Genomic DNA, 13,840 nt, shown 5'->3' on the forward strand with positions numbered 1-13,840 from the left:
GCAGGAGCTGCCGCTTGCCTCTGATTGGCCAGTGCGCTGATGTCATGCACATGAGCCGCTTGCCTCTGATTGGTCAGTGTGCTGCCTTTGTGAGTTGTGCAGAGAGAGAACTCAGCGCCCGCCGATATGAAGCACAGACGGCAGCAGCCCTTGCACCGACTGCGATTGTTACCGGATCCATGTGCTTGGGACCACAAGAAGCAGCCAGTACCGATCAGAGCGTGGTGAAAGTACGGAACCGGGAGTGTGTGCGGTGAGTATTTGCTCGTAGAGCAAAGCTTGCTCGTATAGCGAAATACTCGCAAACCGGGTTACTCGTAATCCGAAGTTCCACTGTATTTTTGCAAATGTATCCATTTAAGAAGATGACATTAAACCCAATTAAAGTAACATCAAGCTATAGTCAGCACCTGCAGCAACACCTTGAGAGTGATGTGACAGGCTGCAGTAAATAAGTGACTGCTCATCTGCAGCAGCCTTTACTATTTTATCAGAAAACACATCTGACAGGGCAGAATATTGATGACTTGCTGTCAAAAAGCAGTGCTCATTGGCTGCATCATGAATGTGATGCCAGTCAATTACTGGGAACAGCAATGACATAATAGCTGGCTCGGCGCTGAGGCTAGAGGTGAGCATAGGTTTATTTTTTTAATTGTAATTAGGGTTCTGAATTGATTAAGCTGAGGTTATCCAGAAGTGGACAATCCCTTTAGGGAGAGCTGGTTCCTCCTCCTAACAGTCAACCATTCATTTAACTATGAGTTTGGAGCTGTAGAACAGACATAAAACCCAAATAAATGATATATTTGGTATTTGTGGAGCAAATCTGGAAAACAGGTTAATGATCTCACCGGGTTTCCCTTAAGAACACAAGACAAGAATTCTATTTTGTACTTTTGTTTTGGGGGAGCAGACTTGAACACTGACATATATCGGCTTCTGCATGTGTGGACGCCTTCTGCTGGGCTCATATATTAAGGATACTTGTGGTCTGTATTCACTCCTGTATTTTTAGCTTAAAAACAGGAACAGAAAACAGCAAGAGGTAGAAATTTCCTTTTGGAAGTTGTTTACTTTCTCCTGCTGTGATCTGGTTCTTTTTATAGCATTAAAATCTGGAAAGCAATAAGGTGATATGATGAGAGCCGTAAGCTTGAACATATTCGCTTCATCACAGATAAAGTAATGTTTTTGTGTAGTCTTTAGCCTTTTGTTCCGGTATCATATCTTTTTCATGAGGCTCTTCTTCTTTTTACCCATAGGTGTAAAGCGTACATGGTCAAAGCCTTTTCGTATCCGCGGCTTAAGTAGAAGGGAGAAGGACCCACACCCTGTGTAAGAGTCAGCAGTTACTTTTTAAAGCCAAATATTTATAGCTGCCATCGTCTCTCATTTATTTATATTCATTTGTTCCCCATCACCACTCCCAGGGAACACACAGAGCCAGATTGTGCGGTAAGAAAGCAAAACATAACATGTTTCTTCATTGGTTATTACTTTAAATTATTGTCTTACAGGGGTTGTTTAGGGCTGATCGGAACCGGCGGATCCCTGCCGGATTGAACAAAAAATCCAGATTCCGGTGCCCATATAAGTCTGAGGACCAGAATCCGGAGATTAAAAATGTTTGTAGAGGGGATATGGGGGGAAGAAGTGCGCGCAGTATACTCACCCGAGGCTGTGTCATGGCCGCAAACTCCTTCTGTGTCACGCTTTTCCTTTCCGGAGCCGACAATTCAATATTCATTGTTTTGGCCGCCCACCGGCACGTTTAATTGGTTGCAGCTAGATGCGCCCCCACCCTGAGTAGCAGCGTGTCAGCTGACTGCAACCAATCACAGGCGGCAGGATGGCCGGTGGGCGGCGAAAGCAGTGCAAGTGTCTGCGGGGTTAGTATGGTGAACATGCATGTCTTTCAGAAATACATGTACGTTCCTGTCAGAAGTATGCGGCTGTGTCGGTGATACGCTGTCAGACTCATACAAGTCTGACATGACCTCAGCCGGTACAGCTCGCACTCTGAATATGAGCGTGCATGTACACAGAAACACATGCACGGTCCTGTCAGCCCTATTTACTTTTTGAAAGACCCCTTATTAAATGCCTGAGTCCCCCTAAGTAAAATAAGAAAAGTTTATACTCCCCTGCCACGTGGAGGCCAAACAAGTGACGTCCCCTGCTGCTCTTCCACAGTGTTGTAACAGTGGCGGCATGGAAGGGAACTGATAAGCTTTTCTTCTTTTCATCAAGCAATTAAGAAGGTGGTGTTCAAGTAATGGACAACCCCTTTAAGACAGTTCTTTATTACATGATTTGGGAATGGAATGGTTTATATTTAATGGCAGCACTTATTTTATTTTGCCGTAGGATCTTCCAGATATTGATGAAGAAGGGTTTACAAGGCGACCTGATGACAGTGTAACCAGTATCCTTTTTTTATTAGGTCTTCAAATCATCAACCTAATTTAATACATTGGGGAATTACATAGCAATGATTGTGTCCTTATATCAGAAAAGTACAGGGTAGTTTATGGCAGCTATTAAATCAATCTTCTGAGTAATATTCACAAACTGACTGCTTCCAGCATGATGTCTCCTGTTAGAGCAATACAATTACCGTATAAGTGATGATCATTTTTAGTAGCTTTCTTATTAATTTATGAGGATCTGTTGAACCTCTTCGCTTATTATTAGGGTATAATTTATGATGCAGCATGTCACTTTTTATGTCCCATGCGTCAAGAAGATTTACAGAACCAACAATTACTAGTATATTGGATCTTTTGTGCTGTTCCCTACAATTTGAATAGTATTTGTCTTTTAAAATGAATACTTATTAAAACAAGATGTAGCCCAGCTAAGGCGAGCTATTGGTATTGTCTCTGAATTTGCACTGCTTTTCATCTTTGAATTTTTTTGGGTCCTGCTACTGAAAGTATTTGTAACTAAGGGTATACTCATTCAGGATCACAGAAGGCTACTCATGGTTACAGGATATAGTCACTGAATCAATGAAACTTAACATTTCTTAAGTGGTGCATAGAGACCTACATAACGGATAATTGAAGAGACCTTTCTGTCCCAAAAAACTTAAAGGGAACTTGTCAGGTCCAATTTGCACCCAGTACCACGAGCAGTTCTGGGTACATATTGCTAATCCCTGCCTAACCGTCCCTGTATACACTAGCATAGATAAAGAGATCTTTAGAAAAAGTATTTCTAAAGATTCTATATTATATGTTAATGAGTGTGGGGACTAGCCGCAAGGGCATTATATACCCCGACTAGCCGCCCTCTTAGCATGGTAGCACGCCCACAGGGGCATGCTAACACGCTACTCAATTATTAGCGGTGTCACGCGTACCTGTGTCCGCTGTCTCCATTGTTCAGAAGTCCTTGGCAGTGTTACCATACTAAGAGGGCGGCTAGTCTGGGTGTATAACGTCCTCTCGCTTATTAACATATAAGATCTTTAGAAATACTTTTTCTAAAGATCTCTTTATCTATGCTAGTGTATACAGGGACAGTTAGGCAGGGATTAGCAATTTGCAGCCAGACAGGTTCCCTTTTAAGGCTATATTCAGACAGGGCTTTTTTCAAAAGTTGTTTTTTTTTTTCCTAACCAAAACCTGATCTTGAGGCAGGAAATCTCCTTTGAGCCATCTGCATTTTTAGTGCGGATTTGGTCTGGGTTTTTTTAGTGGCAAATATGGTGCGGATTTGCTACGTTTTTATTTTTTGTTTTTCTACAAAATGGGTTGTAGCAAAGAAAAAACGTTGCAAAAACGCTACAAAGAATAGACATGCTCATTCTTTGAAATCTAGAGCAAAAACGCAGGTATTTGGCAAAAGTCAGGAAGAAAAAAAAAAATCTGTGTGTTTTCAGAAATCTCATAGACTTTGCTAGCACTGTAAAAAGAAGCTTTTCATTAGCATGGATTTGCATACAACCAATGCAAATCGGCAGCTAAAAAAAAGCAGCAAAAAAGCCATGTGTGAACATAGCCTAACACTACATACACATAAGTGTAAAGACAACAGATGTTGGCTAGCAGCCATCGATGTCCAAATTCTCCCACAAAAAATGACAGAGTAAAGGTAGATTTGTGACGTTGGATTTCTATCAAGTGATCTTTGTTTATTGGTTGATAAGCCACTGCCAGAGAAGTCTGGCATCAGGTTTATACTAGAGAACACATGAATACTTGACCAAACCAAGCAAACTGTATATGAAAGAGTCCAGGGAGATGTCTGTCAGCCAAACAAATTATTCAGCCAACAGCAATCCAATGTGTATGTGAGTACTGCAAGGGAACATGTCAGATGTTACATGCTGCCAAAACTGTGGGCAGCATGTATCAGCCACTGGCTGTATGATCACAGCCAGGTATGTTTGACTCTGAAACGCTGCCGCATTTTGGAGAAAAGCATATCTTAAAGGCTGCAAAGAAAGAGTACGGACAAAGGCCCCCCCTTTGTTCATACTATCTCTTCACTAGCAGCTTAGCAGGGTTGGGTTCTTCTCTTACGGGAATTCACCTGGAGCTCCCCACTTAAAAGGGTGGTTCACCCATATTTTGTATTGTCTAGTTCGATATTCTATTGAGAAACAATGTTTCTCTCAAATACTTTGTGTTGGCAATAGTGCCTGTGAGCGGCTCTATTGCAGACCGCTGTTCCCGCGCCAGTGACGTCACGTCAAGTGCCGCACACGTCACATCCGTGTGGCCGGCTGCAGTCTTCCAGACTCACTCAGCTGTGGGTGGTGTTTCACTGCTGTCACAGCCCATCTGCTCCCTGCTCCCCCCTCCCTCCTCCCTCATAGCAGAACACTGCAAGCAAGATTCGCGACGCTCTGTGCTGTGAGGGAGGAGGGAGGGGGGAGCAGGGAGCAGATGGGCTGTGACACCGGTGAAACACTGCCCACAGCTCAGTGAGTTAGGAAGAATGCAGCCGGCTGCACGGATGTGACGTGTGCGGCACTTGACGGTGACGTAACTGGAGCGGGAACAGTGGTCTGCAATGGCGCCTCTCACAGGCACTATTGCCAACACAAGGTATTTGAGAGAAACATTGTTTCTCAATATAATATCGAACTAGACAATAAAAAATATGGGTGAACCACCCCTTTTAATGTTTTAGAAATATGGATTCCATTATCTGATTGGTTTAGACTCCTCCTCCTTAGCTGTGTTGTATAAAGTATGGATTAGGGGGAATGGTATGCTGGCAATGAAAGAGTATACCAAATTCATTCCTTTCTGGAATAAACCCCTTATTCCTAATGTTTTTTTGAATTAAAGGGGTTATCCGGCTTATTTTGAGTTTTTTTCATTATTACCCTATTGGGCTTCATTGGGGCAGGTAAGTAGATAGTGACCACTTACCTGCCCTGCTGTCAGCCCCTCTCCCCCGACTCAGAGTGGTCATGTGACCGCTCCTGCCGCGATTTTGCTGCTTCCGGTCATTTCATGTCAACATGGGCAGGGCCATATTGACATGCAAATCTGGAAACAGCATGTCTCCTCCCTGCTGGGAGAGTACAGTGCGATGAGCCCTGCCCCACTTCCCTGCACCCTCCCACACATTTCCCCGCACCCCGTACTCTGCCCACAACCTCCCCCTGCACTTCTGTGGGACCCGTGACCTGGGGGAGGGGCCTGGCGGCGGCTGCCGTGGTGTCAGCGCCAGCACCGGGCCCCCTGCTCAGGATCGCACATTCAAATGTACCGGCATCGCAGATCACAGATGCCGGTACATTTGAAAGTGCTGATGAGAAGGAGCGCTGCGCTTCTCATCACTGCCCGGCTGTCTGTGCTCTCTTCAGCCCAGCGGTGACGTCACTACTGTGCTGATATGGCCAGAGCACAGACAGCGGACTAACATGCAGGAGCGGCGGGGACCGAGGACGGGTGAGTATGTACTCCCTATGGGGGGGGTCGGTGCACAGCCCGGGGTGTGTGTGTGTGTGTGTGTGTGTGTGTGTGTATATGCAGTGCACAGCCTGGTGTGTGTGTGTGTGTGTGTGTGTGTGTGTGTGTGTGTGTATGCGGTGCACAGCCTGATGTGGGGCTGTTATTTGCAATGCTGTAGTAATGAGAGGTCAGTGCTGGGGCAGAATATACTGCCAGGGAATGTGTGTGCAGGGGGCGGACAGAGGGTGAGGCTGGACACTGGGGCTGGGCTGGACACTGAGGCCGGGCGGTGCCAGCTCTGACTGAGGTTTTGCACATGAGTGAAAACTGTGGAAAAAGCGCAATAGGGTCTTACCGCAATATATATAGGGTGAAGCAAAGAATAATCCTACTCACCAATTCGGGTTGTGACAGTCACAACACCTATAGCAGCATGTAACACCAAGTCCCGGCAGCGGTCCCCATGAGGCAGATAACAGAGAGTAGTAGAGAATGGGTTTCACAGCCGCGCCAAAAGACTAATGGATTCTTCTCAGATTAATGTTTCTTTTATTTCATAACAGGTCAAGTCTACGCGTTTCAGGAGAACACAGCTCCCTTCTTCAGGACAAACCAGCAAAGAATCATCAAATCAGATTTGATGATTCTTTGCTGGTTTGTCCTGAAGAAGGGAGCTGTGTTCTCCTGAAACGCGTAGACTTGACCTGTTATGAAATAAAAGAAACATTAATCTGAGAAGAATCCATTAGTCTTTTGGCGCGGCTGTGAAACCCATTCTCTACTACTCTCTGAGGTTTTGCACAGGAAGTGGTCAGTTTGCTTGTGCTGAAATGTAAACAAGGAGCTGCAGAGAATAAAGAGAGAAAGAATTCAAGAGGAATAAAAGTTAGAAAACAAAAAATAACAATGTAGGGGTGTTTTATATGACAATACAGCACAGATTAGCTTAAACTCAAAAATTTGTTATGTCGGACAACCCCTTTAAGGCTTCATACATTGGGGGGAGAAAAAGGGGATGAGCAGACATCAACAGTTCTTTCAGGATAAAGCCGTCCAAAGCTTTGAACAATTTCAATTGGAGTTTGGTCTATCCCACAAACGTTGCTATCACTACCTGTAATTAAGGCAAGCCGTCAACTCTCAAAACTATCACCTGTAATAAGTGTGAATGACAACGTTCGCAAACATCTCCTCCTCAGACTCTACTAAAGAGCTAATTTCACATAAATATATAATATATATTATATATTATATGTGTCTCAATTGAAGGGAGTTTATGTCTAAATGGGAAGCGGAGCTGGGAGATATTTCTTTGGAGCATTGGAGATAGATCCTAGAACTAATCCCAAAGTTATCACAAATATATCTTGTCCACGGGGTGGAGAGAACCCCAGCCTTCCTTTTCACAATAGGGCAATTTGCATTAATTAATAATAATAATAATAATTTTATTCATTTATATAGCGCTATTAATTCCATAGCACTTTACATACGTTGGCAACACTGTCCCCATTGGGGCTCACAATCTAGAGTCCCTATCTGTATGTCTTTGGAATGTGGGAGGAAACCGGAGTACCCGGAGGAAACCCACGCAAACACAGGGAGAACATACAAACTCCTTGCAGATGGTGTCCTTGGTGGGATTTGAACCCAGGACCCCAGCGCTGCAAGACTGCAGTGCTAGCCACTGAGCCACCGTGCCGCATTTAGGCAAATACCTAGGTGTGCTAGTGAGAATGCACATAGCTTGGAAGTGTGTAGAAGCATTTTGAAAGGGCATGTTGGATCTTGTGGTAGGAGTATTTAGGGTGAGACTGGAACCGGAACACAGAAGATATATACTGAGGGTCTTTTAGGAGAAAATATAGATGTAGTCTCTCCAATAGCTTTGGGCATCTTGAGGATTCTTTTTCAGGCACGTACACTGCTGGCATATCATTGGCTAGATCCGAACCCTCCAACCTTAACAGAATTGAAGAATACAATGAATAATAAAATGCTTATGGAGAAAGTAGTGCATTAGAAGAGCAATGCCGTTCATAATGAGTCTATGTGGGAATCCTGGGTTAGATACTACTGGTTTGCCTTTCTACATACTAAGAGAGACATCAACCCTTTCTATTCCCTGTCCTCTTACACTTATGCCTTGAGAAAAAGGTGAAAAGGAATAATCAAAATTAGAAACCTATGACAGAACAGTCAAGGAGAATCCGCTCTTGGTTAGATAGATGGATATTGTCTGTACTCAAAAGGCTAGTTAATACCAATGCTTCGCTTACTCTCCCTAATGCCAGTCCTGCATACCAGCCTTTCTCCTGTTCAGTTCCTTTAGACTTTGGCAATTAGGAGACATGAAGTCATCAAAGGTCCTTTAAACAATCTTAACCTCCGGAATACAAATGTTGGGGTCCCTAAGAGTGGCACTGAGAAATTGCGCAGTTTGACTGCCCCCTAACGTCAACCGGGGCTGTAATTGGAGCTTATTTTTGGGGTAGGGCTTATATTTCTCATATACTCATCCTGTAAAATCATACTAGGGCTTATTTTCGGGGAATCACGATACCAGTAAAGTCTCTGTGATGTCAACCTGTGATGTGCCCCTTAATTGTCTGATCTGGTGAACAAATATGTGATTTCATGTTTACCTTGACCTATAAAAACCCCAGGAGAATCCTCGGTTGCTTGTTGTTCCTCTAGTGATTCTGATTTTGACGATGATGATGAAGATGAACCACGTTGTTACAGAATTCAGATAAAACCTCCACAGAGCGTAGAGAGAGAGGAAGATGAGGAAGCTAAAATGAAACGGCTAAGGGAGACAGTGGGATGCATGATTCAGCCCCCGGCAGCAGTGGTGAACTACCTTACTAATGGTTTGTGGTTTGATTATTCGTCTTGTTTCACTAGTGACATCTCTTCTTCTCTTTCACGTGCAGCTTTCTGTGAGGCGCCAGACAATTCGTGAGTATAAACCACCTTGCTGTTTTGGTTTTTTTTTTATGCGGTTGTTGAACATATGTCATCTTTTTAATAATTTTTTATTATCCTTCCTCTCTGTAATTCAGGCACTGTGTCAAATTCTGGAACACCATCTGCAGAAATGAATTGTCACATAGGTATGTTTTTAAAACCTCATGGATTGTTTTATTCCTTAGCATTGTTTTTATTGCACACTACAAGGCCTTTTGTACATCTCCACACAGATAAACCTAATCTGGGCTTTTCCAATACATCACCATCCTCTGGAACCAACAGGTATACCAGTTATAATTGAGTTATGTTTCTTGGCTATTTTTTTTATGAGAAATGTATTAAGTAGATTAATTTATGAGTTTACTATTTGAAATGTATGCATTCACAAATGGTAGATATTGCCTATGGGAAATAAACATAATTTTAGCTTTTTGATCTGATATTTAAGAAATGAGAACAGATTGACTGCAATGTGCAATACTTGGTTGTGGTCTACACTTGCTTTTCCTTGATGAAGCCCGTAGATATTTTTTAAATAAAAATGTCTAACCCAATAGGTGCAATAGACAACTTTATTAAAAGAGTTTTCTCTGACGCCTCATTGGGGGACACAGAACCATGGGTGTTATGCTGCCTATCTATAGGAGGACACTAAGTAGATGCAAAAGCATAGCTCCTCCTTTGCAGTATACACCCCCTGGCCGGGCCAGGCAGTCTCAGTTTTAGCTTAGTGTCTATAGGAGGCACTTCCTTTCAAGGTTTGTTATTTTTTGAGGGCGACGGTTCTTTTGGGACCGATCTCCCACTACCATCAACAGGCGGGAACATGAAGTGTTGCCTACACGTACCCCCTCCTGCGACGCTGGATCCTGGGCTAGACGACGGGTTCCATAGACACCGATTTTCCAAAGCCCAGGGCAGAGGCACAATTCCTCAGCCCCTCTTTGCAGGCTCTGAGTTGAATATGGCACCGCTGTGACCGGATACAGCAAGCTGACTCTGCTATTGTCACTGCCTGGATTATACAGTATTTATTATGAGAAAGTCCCTGGCTAATGCAAGGAAGAGAGCCCCAGGAATCCTGAACACAGTGTTAACTTTTCCCTACCTTGCCGGCTGGAGGGGGGGGGGGTGAAAACTCCTGCCTAGATAATTTCCAGGTGGCAGGGAGGGAGGGGGTGGCTAGAGAATCACAGAGCTCAGGGACTCACACTGTTTATTATCTGCTCTGTTTATTTGATCTAGCAGAAAAGCCGGCTGATAACCACCAGTGACACGCTGTGTGCTGACTAGAGGGAGAGGGAAGAAAACTATCAGAAGCTCATTTCTCGCCGTTTTTTACTACCCCCAGCGGGGGGGGGCACACTGACTACTACTTCGCGCTCTTTTAGTGCTAAGCCCCGCCCCCCCGCAGCCGCGATAAGCCCCCCCCTTCCCGGAAAGCGTGGGAAGATCTCCAGCCATCGGCTGATTCTGGTAGGGTGCTGCTCACTGTAGCTCTGCTGAGCATTGCTTCCCCTCCTGGCATACTCCTATCAGAAACATGCAGAATTCAAAAGGCACTAAGAGGGCTAAGGCTCACATAGTCTATTATTCAGCCTGCACTGCCTGCCACGTTGAGCTACCACGTAAACACACCTCTTCTCTCTGTGAGTCCTGTGCCCCTATGGCCCTCCAATGAAACAAGAAAATTCTCTGCTGATGAAGCTCACTTGATGAGCGACACGCATTGGGTATGGGGGGGTTCACCAGACTTCTGATTGCTACCTTGCTCACTTAGGCTCTTAACAGTGATGTACTTCTGTTATGGTGGGTTATTTCATTTGTGCAATTATCCAGCTGTGCCATTATATGTGTATGTTTTTGCATCTTTTGAATGGACTCATTGATATGTCCTATGGCTATTTTGTTCTTTGCTGGTTAATACTTTGCATCATTGTATAGCACCACAGCTAATCATTGTTTTTCTTGTCTGGTGTTTTTTGCCTTTTTAAATGCTTTTATTGGGGTATGTTTTCAATTAAAGATTTCTGGTTATTTACATATTGATTGTCATGCATTCTATATTGAGCTGAGTGCCAATGCCTGCTTCTTTTCCTCTCTAGTACCTATAGCCCTCCAAGACCCCCCTGCCACCACCGCCGCAACCGTCAACCCAGAGCCTAGGGCTCCCAGCCCACTGGAATGGGCACAGTTTCTGTCCCAATCCATGGAAAAACTGTCACAGAACCTGGTGCTGGCTATTCAATGTCGTCCTCCACACCCTTCTGGGTCCCGGGACGGAACGCAGCCTGGGGATACCCCTATGGAGGATCCTTCTGAGGTAATCCGGGCACATGCTTCACCGGTTGCAGGGATCAGGAAAAGAGCACACGGCCGGGTGTCTCCAACGGGCTCTCCCTCGGGAGCACACAGGGCAGGCTCTCCCACACGCTCCACAGCTTCTGAAGAGCTGGAGGAGGGAGAATGCTGTTTGTACCAGGAGGATTCCTTGGTTTCATCACCCCCAGATGATCAAACTGCAATAGACTCCCTTATAGCAGCAGTCAACCAAACTCTGCATGTGGAGGATCCCCCATCCACTACCACTGACCATGCGGTCTCCTTTAAGAGGGCAAGGAAACCCCAAAAGGTTTTCGCTGATCACCCTGAGTTTCAGGATATACTCACAAAGCAAAGGGAGAGGCCTGACAGGCGCTTCGGTAACCGAAAACTCATGGAGTCCCGGTACCCTTTCGCCTTACCTGCCCATAAGGGCTGGGCCGATCCGCCCTCTGTCGACCCGCCCCCCCCCCCCCCCGTCTCCCGCCTTACCACAAAGACACTCCTGCCTTTACCCGGTGGTTCCTCCATCAAGGACCCGACAGACAGACAGGTGGAGCACCTCGCCCGCTCTGCTTTTGAGGCTGCGGGTTCCTCCCTCTCGCCCTCCTTTGCCTCTGTGTGGGTCGCAAAGGCGATCTCGGTCTGGGCAGAATCCCTTAACACTTCGCTTGAGGAATCCCAGTTCACTCATACCTTCACAGAGGTAACAGCTCAGATTGCCGCTGCGGCGGAGTACCTCATGCAGGCCTCCATGGACGCTGCTACCTGCGCAGCATTTGCCGCCTAAAATACAATAGCCATCCGTAGAGCTCTCTGGCTCCGACAATGGCGAGCGGACTCTGCCTCCAAGAAGTCTCTCACGGGCCTTCCCTTTTTTCCAGACCGATTGTTTGGCGAATGTCTGGACAAGCTCATTTCTGACACCACGGGAGGAAAGAGTACCTCCCTCCCCCAGCTGAAGTCCAGGACGTTTTTCACCAGACGTCCACAGTCCTCGTTCCGCTCCTTTCGGATCCCATTTGGTTGGTCGACACCCTGTGCTGTCCACGCCACCAGCCGCGGACTACGCAGGGACCGACCTTCTCAGCTCTCCCTGAAACCTACTTCGTCATGGCAGCCTAGACCGAAACAGTCCAGGACTAGGGAGACTCTGCCACGACGTTTTCCCCCCCTCATGACTCCTTCGGTGCCCCGGAAGACACACTCATTGTAGGAGGTCGACTGCGGCTCTTTCAACACATCTAGGCTGCCGCCTCAGACAACAAATGGGTGCGAGACCTTGTGTCTTCTGGTTACCACATAGAACCGACTAGGGGGTCGGGTCCGAAATTCTAACAGCAGGAGTGATAATACCTGTCCCAGACGACGAGAAGTTCGGGGGTTTTTATTCCAACCTCTTTGTGGTCCACAAAAAGGATGGGTCAGTTCGACCCATCCTGGACCTCAAACACCTAAACAAGCATGTGCACGGACGGAGATTCAGAATGGAGTCACTAAGGTCAATTATTGCATCCATGGTCGAAGGGGAATTCCTGTGCGTACCTGCACATACCCATCGCCCCAGATCACCAAAAGTTCCTCCGCTTTGCAATTCAGGACTCCCACTTTCAATTCGTAGCTCTACCCTTCGGCCTTGCCACCGCACCAAGGGTCTTCACCAAAGTCATGGCGGCCGCCATGAGCGTCCTTCACGCCAGGGGAGTGGTTGTTCTCCCTTACTTGGACGACCTCCTCATCAAGGCCCCCTCCTTCCGCGAATGCTCAACCAGCGTACAGATCACTGTGGACACCCTATCCCGCTTAGGGTGGCTAGTGAATCTGGACAAATCATCCCTGGTCCCATCACGATCCATCACCTTCCTGGGCATGTCCCTTGACACCCGTCGGGGCTTGATCCTTCTCCCTCAGGACAAGGCGATCGCTCTTCAGCGAGCGGTACGCTGCCTTCTACGTCCTCCGTCTCATTCGATTCAGCATGAAAGTGCTCAGCCGGATGGTGGCGGCTATGGAAGCAGTACCCTTTGCTCAACTGTACCTTCGCCCACTGCAGCTAGCCCTTCTAGCAGCCTGGGACAAGAGCCCCTTCTCCCTGGACAGACATCTTCACCTGACGCCTTCAGTCAGGTACGCACTCCGCTGGTGGCTTCGGTCCTCATACCTATCGAAGGGGAGATCTTTTCTCCCAGTGAACTGGCTGGTCCTGACCACGGACGCCAGCCTCCTAGGCTGGGGAGCAGTGTACCGGCACCACACTGCTCAAGGACGTTGGACGCCCCAGGAGTCTTCCCTACCCATAAACACCCTGGAACTCCATGCGATCTTCCTCGCGCTCAGAGCGTTCTGCCCTCTGCTAGCAGGTCGTCCGATTCGAGTCCAATCTGACAATGCGACAGCTGTAGCCTATATCAATCGGCAGTGGGGCACCCGCAGCAAAGCGGCTTATCTCGAGGCCCACAAGATCCTCAGCTTGGCCGAATCGACAGGATCAGTGATATCAGCGGTACACATACGGGGGGTAGAGAACTGGGCAGCAGACTTTCTAAGTCGCCAAGGCCTGGCCGCCGGAGAATGGTCTCTCCACCCAGATATGTTTCTACACATCTGCACTCGCTGGGGCACACCAG

The 13,840-nt window shown here is 46.6% G+C and overlaps 1 protein-coding gene across 1 annotated transcript in view; it reads left to right on the top strand.

The window, feature by feature from the left end:
* Positions 1-13,840, top strand: part of LOC142308314 (F-BAR domain only protein 1-like) — a 132,908-nt gene that overhangs the window by 54,577 nt on the left and 64,491 nt on the right. Inside the window, exons 10-16 of the mRNA XM_075347093.1 lie at positions 1,266-1,338; positions 1,434-1,458; positions 2,371-2,428; positions 8,585-8,772; positions 8,855-8,879; positions 8,984-9,034; positions 9,122-9,173. Of these exons, the coding sequence (XP_075203208.1) occupies positions 1,266-1,338; positions 1,434-1,458; positions 2,371-2,428; positions 8,585-8,772; positions 8,855-8,879; positions 8,984-9,034; positions 9,122-9,173 (472 nt within the window). The remainder of the gene's footprint in view (positions 1-1,265; positions 1,339-1,433; positions 1,459-2,370; positions 2,429-8,584; positions 8,773-8,854; positions 8,880-8,983; positions 9,035-9,121; positions 9,174-13,840) is intronic.

The sequence above is a fragment of the Anomaloglossus baeobatrachus genome, chromosome 1 (genome assembly GCF_048569485.1).
Source record: "Anomaloglossus baeobatrachus isolate aAnoBae1 chromosome 1, aAnoBae1.hap1, whole genome shotgun sequence".
NCBI classification, from domain to species: domain Eukaryota; kingdom Metazoa; phylum Chordata; class Amphibia; order Anura; family Aromobatidae; genus Anomaloglossus; species Anomaloglossus baeobatrachus.